At 39.4% G+C, this 11,794-nt stretch overlaps 1 protein-coding gene across 3 annotated transcripts in view; it reads left to right on the top strand.

Annotated features, from left to right (window-relative positions):
- PATL1 (PAT1 homolog 1, processing body mRNA decay factor) overlaps positions 1–11,794 on the top strand; it is a 32,652-nt gene that overhangs the window by 3,607 nt on the left and 17,251 nt on the right. For all 3 annotated transcript variants that reach the window (XM_007120855.4, XM_028501153.2, XM_028501154.2), the window contains exons 3-9: positions 6,253–6,470; positions 6,774–6,854; positions 7,451–7,645; positions 8,582–8,683; positions 9,119–9,208; positions 9,431–9,651; positions 11,047–11,136. In XM_007120855.4, coding sequence (XP_007120917.1) covers positions 6,253–6,470; positions 6,774–6,854; positions 7,451–7,645; positions 8,582–8,683; positions 9,119–9,208; positions 9,431–9,651; positions 11,047–11,136 — 997 coding nt within the window. The remainder of the gene's footprint in view (positions 1–6,252; positions 6,471–6,773; positions 6,855–7,450; positions 7,646–8,581; positions 8,684–9,118; positions 9,209–9,430; positions 9,652–11,046; positions 11,137–11,794) is intronic.

Genomic DNA, 11,794 nt, shown 5'->3' with positions numbered 1-11,794 from the left:
TGTGGTGCATATATACAATGGAATATTACTCAGCTATAAAAAGAAATGAAATTGAGTTATTTGTAGTGAGGTGGATGGACCTAGAGACTCATACAGAGTGAAGTAAGTCAGAAAGAGAAAAACAAATACCATATGCTAACACATATATATGGAATCTAAAAAAATAATGGTTCTAAAGAACCTAGGGGCAGGACAGGAATAAAAACACAGACGTAGAGAATGGACTTGACATGGGGAAGGGGAAGTTGGGACACAGTGAGAGAGTGGCATGGACATATATACACTACCAAATGTAGAACCGATGGCTACTGGGAAGCAGCCGCATAGCACGGGGAGATCAACTCGGTGCTTTGTGACCACCTAGAGGGCTGGGATAGGGAGGGTGGGAGAGACACGCAAGAGGGAGGAGATAGGGGGATATATGTTTATGTATAGCTGATTCACTTTGTTATACAGCAGAAACTAACATATTATTGTAAAGCAATTATACTCCAATAAAGATGTTAAAAAAATACCCAAAACATTGTATACAGGTAACATTTTAACCACAATTCTGTCAGTATTGTGGGTTTTTGTTTTAGTATTGTTTTAAAATCATTTCTTTAATTGTTTTAAAATATTTCGTAGTTTTAATTTTGTCCATTCCATTTCTATAAGATTTGACGAACACATTTGGGAAAAAAAAAAATAAGATGAATAGGTAAGAGTCCATGCAACTCTCTTTGCTTTGACTGTTGGTGTTGAAAAGCAGCAATGACCACATTTATGTTGCGATGTGTGAATATGTGGGATTTCAAATATTCAAGTTAAGTAATAAGAAGAGGAAATTTATCAGTAGTGGGTAACCCCAAAATGTTCAATATCAAAAACAAATAAGAGGTCTTAAAAATGTTGTATTAGGACTTCCCTGGTGGGTTACCCAGGGGTTAAGAATCCACCTGCCAATGCAGGGGACGTGAGATCAACCCCTGGTCGGGGAAGATCCCACATGCCGGTGAGCAGCTAAGCCCGTGCACCACAACTACTGAGCCTGCACTCGAGCCTGCACTCCACAACTACTGAAGCTCGCCCGCCTAGAGCCCGTGCTCCGCAACAAGAGAAGCCACCGCAGTGAGAAGCCCGCGCACCGCAACAAAGAGTAACCCCTGCTCGCCGCAACTAGAGGAAGCCCGCGTGCAGCAACAAAGACCCGACGCAGCCAAAAATAAAATAAAATAGTTGTACTGGTTACTGGTTTTGCACTGACCTAAACCGCTTAAGTTTATTTAAGCTTAGACTGAGTTGAATGAACCGGCAAAAATGAGAGTATACTATTTTCAATCAGGGTTTACAAAATTCCTTGGAGAGCTAAAACTGCTGCTGTTGGAAGCAGCAAGAGAAGCATTTAAGGTAGAAGCTAGGCTTATTACAGAAGGGAAGCGAAGACCTTTTGGATTACAGCCATAGTTTAGGGGATGAGATTGTCCAAGAGGATGACATGATCTCGGATGCTGTTCTCTCTCCATGAAGATCACAGGGAAAGGGACATAGAATAGAATGACGAAAGCAGGGAACTGACGTGAATTGCAAATTATATTTGAAACTTTAGTAAAAACCTATAGAATACAAGAGAAGCTACAAACAGTGTGTGCTTGTTTCTGGAGCTCTTTTTCTCTTAAAATTTTGTACTGAATGTTACCATTTTTTAGCAAATTTATCTGTATTAAAATGAAATTTATTAAAATGAAGTATGTTGAGGTTAGCCAGCATAGTAAATGTCCTCAGTTTTTAACCTGGACAGAAGAGGAATAGTTTTGCCTTCCCATTGACTTCCAGAGTGCTAGACAGTCTTTTTTTCTGAGTTTCTATGTTTTTCACAAGATGAGGAAAGTATTGCCTTAAAAGAGTTTTAGAATGTGCAGAACTGCATTTTATGTGATGGAAAATGAAAAAGCCCCTAGGGTTACACAGTAAAAGAACAGGTGATAAAAAGTAAAGGCAGTGAAGTAGCATATGGTTAGCCCATTTTGTACCCTGAGGCACAAGGATGATTAAGGACTTCTTGGTCAACAAAGTTTATAATGGAGAAAAGATTTCCCAGTGTGAGCCCTTTCCATTGAGAGTATACTTGAATTGTGAAGTTAAAACCTTAGTTCCTCATCTTGATATAAATACTATACGGGTTTATAAAAAGAAAATTGCTTTCTAAGTCGACCTGTGACTTGTTTAATATACTTCTAAAGGTGGATATACAGCTGGTGTAGAGAATTTAAACCAGGAGGTAAAATGTCAGACCTATGACATACATTTTGGTTTGTTGGTTTTTAACTCAAAGAGTGAGTATCTTGAGTAATAACTGTTAGTACAGTAGTTATTTTAAGTCACTGGCTACAGATGTTCTGATGTCACCTTTCCTTAAGAAACTAGTCACTGTCTTCTGCATGGAAAAATGTTTGCATCATCTTTGAGCAGTAAATGGACCACAGTAATCTCAACTTGTTCTATAAAAGTAAAAGCTTACACTTACAAGGTGCTTATTATATGCTAGGGACCGTTCTAAGTGTTTCACGTATATTGTTAATCCTCATAGCAACCTTGCAAGGTAGGTACTATTATTATCCTCATGTTAACAAATGAAGAAGGAAAATGCCAGAGATGTTAAGTAACTATAAATACAATCAATGTAAGCTACCAGTTATGTTTTAACAGTCTTTGGGGGATCTTTGGGAAAATCTCCTGCCTCCACATGGAAGGGCTCCCCATTCTTTCTACTTCCTTTTTATTGATAGCTGCTAAAATCTTTAGGGACTGAGATTGCTCTAAAATTAAATCACCTCTACTTCCTGTTCATTTTGTTTTTATTCAAAAACAAATATCCCTGAGACAGACTTGAGGGGAATTACCACAACAAGCATACATTTATAGAAGCAGCCAGGAATTCAGTAACCCACATCAGGGTATAGGTTAATTAGTTGAGGGAAAACAGTTATCTCTTTCCCTTCATTTCTCTGTTATTTTTTTCCCCTACCCTTTATCGTTTTGACCAATGTGGGTTGAGGTCAAGCATTGGCATATCTAAGTATGTTTTTAGGTCATTTGAAAAAGATACAGAGTGAAGTATCCTTTTATACTAAGGATGTGTGACCTCTGACATACTGTTTCAGATGATTTTTCGCAAGAGCAAGAAATATCTAAAATGAACATGATGGTGTTCTGTGGCATAGGTTTCTTTGCTTACATGTTTGAAAAAGTAACAATTCACGACAGAGCTTTTCTCACAGAATATGGCTACTTAACCAGCATTTTTTTTTTTTTTTTTTGCGGTACGCGGGCCTCTCAGTGTTGTGGCCTCTCCCGTTGCGGAGCACAGGCTCCACAGGCTCCGGACGCGCAGGCTCAGCGGCCTAGCCGCTCGGGGGCATGTGGGAATCTTCCCAGACCGCGGCACAAACCCGTGTCCCCTGCATCGGTAGGCGGACTCTCAACCACTGCACCACCAGGAAAGCCCTAACCAGCATTTTTTAAATTAATTATTGAGGACAAATAGATTAGCATCTTTGGTGGGACCTAGTAAAGTTAGTAAATAGGATTATGAGAAGTGAATGAAAGCAATGCAAATTAGAACTCTTTTGCATTAGAATCAATCTTAACAAATCAGTTTCTTAAATTTGGGAAATAAATGTTTAAAAAAATCCCTTAATTCAGGATTATAGACTCCCTTTTTTTTTTTTTGGCATTGTTGAGTCAGTAAAATTGCAAAAAGCAGTCCTTCAAAACATGCTTAGCTTACTCTTCCTTAGCAAAGATGATACAAATATTAATATCACAATTGATTTTTAATTACACTGTTCTTTAAGCATATTTTTAAAATAACTGATAATTTAAATTAGTGCTGTAATTTTCATCTAAAGTAGATTTTTCCCTTTACCACAAGTAGTACATTCACATCTACCACAGTGCTCAAAGACTAGACAGTGGTTCTGATCATACAAATTATAAATTTGGGAGTCCCGCTTACCTCGTTTTTTTTGTTTTTTGGCCGTGGCATGCGGGATCTTAGTTCCCTGACCAGGGACCAAACCCGTGCCCCCTGCATTGGGAGCATGGAGTCTTAACCACTGGACCGCCAGGGAAATCCCTTACCTTGTTTTTTTTTTGGATCACTAGTGTTATATGATACATTGTTATGTAATAAAAGTAGCAATTTTAAATGTTTATAATCTGACCCTGAAAGGGACTTAGGCTACTTAAATTTGTTATACATCTGAAACTAATGTAATGTTGTACATCAACTATAAAAATTGCAAATAATCCAAATTTCCATCAGTAAGGGATAAGTTAAATTACTTTATTAGTAGAGTAGAATCTTATTTAGGTATGAAAAAGAATGAGATGATATTATCAGTAGTTATGTGTTCCCACTTTAAAAAATTTAACATTCCTGAAGAATTATGGGGAACTTTAACTTTCTAAGTTACATATTTGTGTAATGTTTAAATTTTTTTAACAAACATGTATTTTAACAAGTTGCATGTGAGCCCCTCAGAAAGGCTAAATCTTTTTTTAAGTGGCTACCATTAATTACACCCTTAGTATATACCAGGAACTTTTTTTTTCTTTTTTTCTTGTCGTGGTGCTTCCACTTCTTCCTTCTCCTTTCTTTAAATGAGGTATATAGAAAAATTATATGGGGAGGATTGTCATTAAGGATGCTTTTTCGGAATTCTGTGTTTTTATGTTAGTAATTACCTGTTATCTCTCTGTTTTGAATTTTGCAGGACATACAAAACAAAACTAAAATAAGAATAAAAATATAACATTTACAAAAGAATACATGGGGTTTTGGTGGGTTAGAAAGTAGTGCATGTTCAGATGAGGTGAAGGTAGAATTAAAATGAAAAGATTATTTAGGGAAAGCTTCAGTGAGGAGGGAAAGGTATCTGAATTTGAATGCTGAAAGGAGCAAAATAGTAGAGCTTTTATGATGGAGTCAGAAGGGCATGGTGAGTGATGAGGTTGAGGAGCACTGGAATGAGAGAAGTGATGGAAGTAAGGTCTGGGTCGAGAGAAGCCGGTAGAAGGTTCTGAAGATTTTCATCTGTGCGATAGCTGGACTCAAAAATAATGCTGTGCCAGCATAAAAAACAAAAAACAGCAAAATAACCTAGTGCCAGTGCTACAGATTATATAGTAGTATGTAGAAATAGACAGTTAAAGCAGAAGAGGACTGACGCTGGTCCAAGTCACCCTCGCCTTTCCTGTGGCATACTTGCAGTAGCCTCCTAACAGGCCTCCATGCTTCCAATAGTGCCCCCTTCTCGGCAAATGTGTTTTCAACACAGCAGCCAGAGTGATTCTTTCAAAAAGTCAAGCCGCATCCAAACCTCCAGCAGCCCCCATTTCAGAGGGGCTCTAAAGGCCCTCTAGGAGCTCTCCCACTTTGACCTCATTTTTCTTCTGCTCTTTACCCCTGTTCATTCCAATCCAAGCACAGTCCTTGCTGCTTCTCAAAATCGTCAGTCTCTCGTCCTAAGGCCTTTTTACTGACTGTCCCTCTGCCTGAGACACTCTTCTCCTAGATATCCACATGGCTAACTTATTCTTGATATTTTGCTCAGATGTCACCTTCTCAATGAGACATTCCTCTGACCATCCTATTTAAAGTTTTCAATTTGCTTCTCTTCCCCCATATTCCTGTAGCATATCATCTTCTAATATAGTATCTAATTTACTTATTCGTTATGTTCATTATCCATTATCTGTCTCTTCCCTGCTTAAAAAGCCACAGGAGGGCAGGGATCCTTGTCTATTTTGTACACCAATGTACCCCATGCATCTAAAGCAATGTCTGTCACATAATAGATTATTAGTATTAGTATTATTAGCTGTATTAGTATTAGTATTCAAAAAATACTATTTGAATGACACAAATGGATTTAAAAGCTTAAGAAGATGACAGTTACCTAAGAGAAAGTTGTACGCTAGCACGAGTTTTTGCCTAAAATGTCACAGAATCTCAAACCAACAGGTTGTACTATATCACCAACTTAGAAATTGGTTTCAGAATATAGTTTGCACATCGTTGCTAATGTATTAAGCTATTACTTTAAAAGTTTGAGTTTATTCCTGGTAGGATGTTAGTTGTTCTCAGTAGTGCAAAGCCCACTTTAAATGTGCCCCTTATTTCATGTCTCTAGATGGATAACAGAAGAATTTTATAAAACTTTTTTATTCCAATATGAACTCTGTTTCTTTTTTATGATTTCCTTGTAGATGATGATTGGCAGGAAGCACATGAGCGCCTGGCTGAATTGGAAGAGAAGCTACCTGTGGCGGCTAATGAACAAACAGGCAATGGAGAAAGGGATGAGATGGACTTGTTGGGTGATCACGAGGAGAATCTGGCAGAAAGGCTCAGTAAGATGGTGATTGAAAATGAACTAGAAGATCCAGCTATCATGAGGGCAGTACAGACCAGGCCAGTGTTGCAAGTAAGTTACTGTGATCTGAGAGCTATAGCAGACTGATAATTAAAGCAAAGTTTTGGGCTTGGCTATTTTATTTCATCTACTATACTGAGAGAATTACATGTGCTATAGAAATTTGGTAGTATAATTCCTGATGATAGCAATTCTAGAGATGAAGTTGGGAAATAAGGTATATTCTAGAACACCGTAGTTTCTATTCTCAAGCAGTTGAGGCTCTTTGGGAGCTTTGCTCACCAAAAGCTGGTAAGTTGCCCAGCGAGCCCGCACTCTTCTAGACTTTGTGTGTGTGTTTTCCTTTTTTGTTAGCCCCGACCAGGAAGTCTCAATTCCAGCATCTGGGATGGATCTGAAGTTCTGAGGCGAATCCGAGGACCACTGCTTGCTCAGGTATTAAACGTTTTCTCGTTATATAAAAATCCTAATACCCAAAAGCTGGCTCCTGTTGTTATCCTTTCCTTACTGGAACAATGTATGGATGTATATCCTTTGCCAGTCTTACGTTGATTATGTCATCCAGCACCCATAGCTGGACCTGTTGATTGTACCCTCCCCCAGACTCTGTGGTAATGCTCACTTGACTGTGCTTTCTTTGAAATGGTTGAAAGGGAGCCATTGGAACTCAAATTTGACAGCTTATGATTTGAATTACTTAAAGTCATTTTTAGGCAAAACTACAGGGACAGAGAACAGATCAGTGTTTGCCAGTGGTTGGGGGTGGTAGGAGAGGTTGACTACAAAGAAGCAATACAAAGGAAGTTTGGGGAGTAATAAAACTTCTGTGTCTTGATTTTGGTGTTAGATCCAGGACTCTCTGCATTTATCAAAATTTAGTGCTATACACTAAAGAGGGTAACATTTTTACTGGATGTGAAATAAAACTAAATAAAAATTTTTAAAATAATTTCTCAAGCTATCTGGCATCTGTAAAGGTTATTAAAACATTTCAAGGTAGCTAATTTTTTTAACACTACTTCCTCAATTAGGAAATGCCTACAGTGTCTGTGTTAGAATATGCCTTGCCTCAGAGGCCCCCACAGGGCCCAGAAGATGATCGGGACGTTTCTGAGCGTGCATTACCAAGGCGGTCAACTTCGCCTATCATTGGGAGTCCTCCTGTTAGAGCTGTCCCCATAGGCACCCCACCTAAGCAGATGGCTGTACCCAGCTTCAACCAACAGGTACCTCTCATTAACAGGCACTCAGCCCAGGATATTGGGAATCTGGGCAAAATTATTTGGGAAATTGGTGATGCTGGGAGGAGGGTGGAAGTTTGGGGTAGGCATTAGATTAGAAAGAAAAATAGCCAATTAGAGGAAAAATTAGTACAAATAAGAGACACATTCCCCAATGCCCATTGCTGGTGCTACTACTGTTGCTGCTGCCTTTTAATTGGGGGAGAAAAAGGGTAGTTAACCACATTTAGTGTAAATGTCCTTTTTAAAGTGTTTTGCTGGCTGCCCAAAACATTGGCAGAGAGGTAACTGAAAGCTGGGGGGAGTGGGAACACACAGCATTGTCCACATCCCTTTTTACCTTTAAGATATCCCTGCTTTCCCTAGAGCCTGTGCAGTCCTGTTCCATAGACTTTCCTCCACCTGAAACCAGCAGCTGAAAAGGAAGGCCAATTTGGAAGGTATGGGGGGAGGGTGGTATTGGTATGGCCTAGTTAGGCTCAATATCCTATGAAATGGTGGAGTCACAAAGTACACAAAAGAGCTGAGCATGGCGGCCATATCATAGGGGCTTCAGAATAGGACTTAGTTAATCCTCCAGCTTTCTTATCATTCCATCTCCCTCACTGCTACCAAAATATATCCTCTTGGAGAGAATTTGCAAGTCAGAATACCTGCTGGTACCTCCCTCAGATAGCATGGAAGGGTGGGGATAACTGGAGAATTAGCTAAATCTTCCTCAGTTAAAAGTGGCACATTGCTTGATATTTGTGAGAGGAAGTGACCAAAGGTTCTGTATGTGGACCAAAGCCATAGCAATTTGCTTAGAAGTAGGGCTTTGCATTGAGTTCTGTGTCTCTGCCGGTACTCGAGGGGAGGAAGAATAGGTAGAGGAAAAACTGACTTCACTGAGTGTAGTTGTATATATGTTTGTCCTGATAGATTCTGTGTCCGAAGCCTGTCCATGTTCGACCCCCAATGCCACCACGCTATCCTGCTCCCTACGGTGAGAGGATGTCTCCAAATCAGCTCTGCAGTGTCCCGGTATGTCACTTTACAATCTAATGAAAATATTTTCTGATCACTGCCTAGTATATAGACATCTCCTAAATCTTACATGTTTTTTATAATCTCCATACTTGAATTTCTGGATCTTACAGTCCCTGGGTCAGAAGACATAGTTCATCATGTTCAGCTATTTCTTACCTCAACTCTTTTCTTATCTTAAAAATCTAAACTTGACATGATCTGGTTTCTTGCTATTATAGTCCCTCATTCTACTTCTTTCTCTTTCACGTTACGTGATCATAGTGCTTTCTAACTTCTAGCATTACTCTTTCATACTCCTTCAGTGGACAGCTCAGCTCTACAATTTGAGAGTTTTTCCAACTAAGTTAATTCTGTATTTCTATTGAGTTCCCCCGTTATTTACCTGTTTTCATGGTATAAATATAATTTTTTTTTTTTTTTTTTTTTTAGAACTCTTCCCTACTGGGTCACCCTTTCCCTCCTAGTGTTCCTCCTGTTCTCAGCCCCCTCCAGAGAGCACAGCTTCTTGGAGGAGCACAGGTAAGCCTAGGGTTAGCTCAGCCCTTAAAGAGCTTTCTCACTTTCCTAAGGTTCACTAGCTGATATCCCCCTTTTTTTGCTGTTAATCAGTCACTGCCGCCTCTTATTTTTTCCTTTACTTTCTCAAACAAAGTTACTGATGGAAGCAGTATTCACTTTTCTGTGGATAAAAGTAAGGGGACTTGCTGATCAACTAAATCTAAGATCTTGTCCCTCTTGTAGCTACAGCCTGGACGGATGTCTCCCAGCCAGTTTGCACGGGTCCCTGGATTTGTTGGTAGTCCACTTGCTGCCATGAATCCCAAGTTGCTGCAAGGGCGAGTTGGGCAGATGCTTCCCCCAGCACCAGGCTTCCGTGCCTTCTTTAGTGCTCCAGCCCCGGCTGCACCGCCTCCTCCTCAGCAGCATCCTCCTGGCCCAGGGCCTCACCTGCAAAACCTAAGGTACACAAAACAAATGCCTCCGTTTATCCATTGTCATCTAAGTCTCTTGATCATTGACATTTAGTGATGTAACATAGAAGTCTGTTGATATTTGCAAGTGATATATTTTGAGATGTTATTTGATCCTCAAGTTGCCAAACACAGAAATGTTTGACAGTCTCCAGGCTTTCTTATGAATCACATTTCCCTCCAGTCACATGCTTCCTGTGTACATTTGCACATTACTAATCACCTTTTTTATTTCTCCTGAAGTTTCTTACGTCTCACTTATTTTACAAACACACACATACTTACGTATGCACAAAGTGTTTGTCATTTAACAAGAACTATCGTATACTAAGGAACAGAGAGGAAGTTCCCTGGCAGTCCAATGGTTAGGATTCGGTGCTTTCACTGCCATGACCTGGGTTCAGTGCCTGGTCAGGGAACTAAGATCCTGCAAGCTGCATGGCTCAGCCAAAAAAAAAACAAAAAACAAAAAGGGAACAGAGATATAGATGTTGAGTTGTCAGCTAATCTCCGTGCTAGCTAGTTGCTTGCTTCCACTGTGATTTTATAACAAAAGGTTATAAGTTCCTGCTTCAGTGAAATTGTGTTTTATTACATATCTTATTGTATCAGTTAGGATTCTCCAGAACAGCAGAACCAGTAGGATACGGATAAATAAGTAAAGAAGAGATTTACTGTAAGGAATCGGCTTGCATGGCTGTGGGGCTGGCAAGTCCAAAATTCATAGGGCAGGCCAGCAGTCTGGACATTTTGGTAGGAGTTGAGGTTGCAACCTTGAGTCTGAATTTATAGGGCAGGTGGGCAGGCTGGAAATTCAGTCAGGACTTCCATGTTCTAGTCTTGAGGCAAAATTCCTTCCCTGGGAAACATGTTTTCCTTTCAACTGATTGGGCAAGGCCCAACCACATTATCGAGGGCCATCTCTTTTTTTCTTAAGGTCAACTAATTGTAAATGTTAATCGCATCTGCAAAATACCTTCACAGCAACATCTAGATGAGTGATTGTCCAAACAGCTGGCTAGCTGAGCCAAGTTGACATATAAAATTAACCATCACACATATATGTTTCAATGTCGTTCCCAAATACTTGAAACTAAGTACATTAAATCTATTAGAGACTTCTCTTTAACAGGAGCAAAAAGAAAAAGAATTAAACTGCTTTACTGCTGATTCATTCTCATTTTATGATTGTCCTCTTAGGAGTTGAGAATTGGTTTTCGTGGAAGACATAAAAATACAGTGATGTCTTCCTTCCGACAGATCTTAGAATAGACTTTAGCATTCCCTTGGGTGAACCTGTATGAAGTTATCCTGTACTGACCACATTGTTAAAAACTTCAAGTCATCAGGATGACAGAATTGCACATCTTTTCCCTTTTTGCTTAGATCACAGGCCCCAATGTTTAGACCAGACACAACCCACCTTCATCCACAGCACCGTCGACTCTTGCATCAGAGACAGCAACAGAATAGAAAGTAAGTACTTATCCTAATCCTTTGTGGTTTCTTAATTTAGCTTTCATTTTTGACTGATTTAGTTTACTTTTTAAGTAAATCTAATGAGTATTGCACTTATTTTAACTGGTTTAAGTCAGATCATACATGCTGTTATTTTATGTTCTCAATGCACAATGTGTTTTTTTGAATTTTTGAATTTTACTTATTTTTTATACAGCAGGTTCTTATTAGGTATCTATTTTATACATATTAGTGTATACATGTCAATCGCAATCTCCCAATTCATCCCACCACCACCACCCTTCCACGCCACTTTCCCCCCTTGGTGTCCTTGTCCATATGTTTGTCCTCTACATCTGTGTGTCTATTTCTGCCCTGCAAACCGGTTCATCTGTACCATTTTCTAGGTTCCACATATATGCATTAATATACGATATTTGTTTTTCTCTTTCTGACTTACTTCACTCTGTATGACAGTCTCTAGATCCATCCACGTCTCAACAAATGACCCAATTTCGTTCCTTTTTATGGTTGAGTAATACTCCATTGTATATATGTACCACATCTTTATCCATTCGTCTGTGGATGGGCACTTAGGTTGCTTTCCATGACCCGGCTATTGTAAATAGTGCTGCAATGAACACTGGGGTGCATGTGTCTTTTTGAATTATGGTTT

Source organism: Physeter macrocephalus, chromosome 16, assembly GCF_002837175.3.
Source record: "Physeter macrocephalus isolate SW-GA chromosome 16, ASM283717v5, whole genome shotgun sequence".
Lineage (NCBI taxonomy): Eukaryota > Metazoa > Chordata > Mammalia > Artiodactyla > Physeteridae > Physeter > Physeter macrocephalus.
Note: the sequence above shows the minus strand (reverse complement) of the source record. Positions and strands in the feature narration are given on the sequence as shown.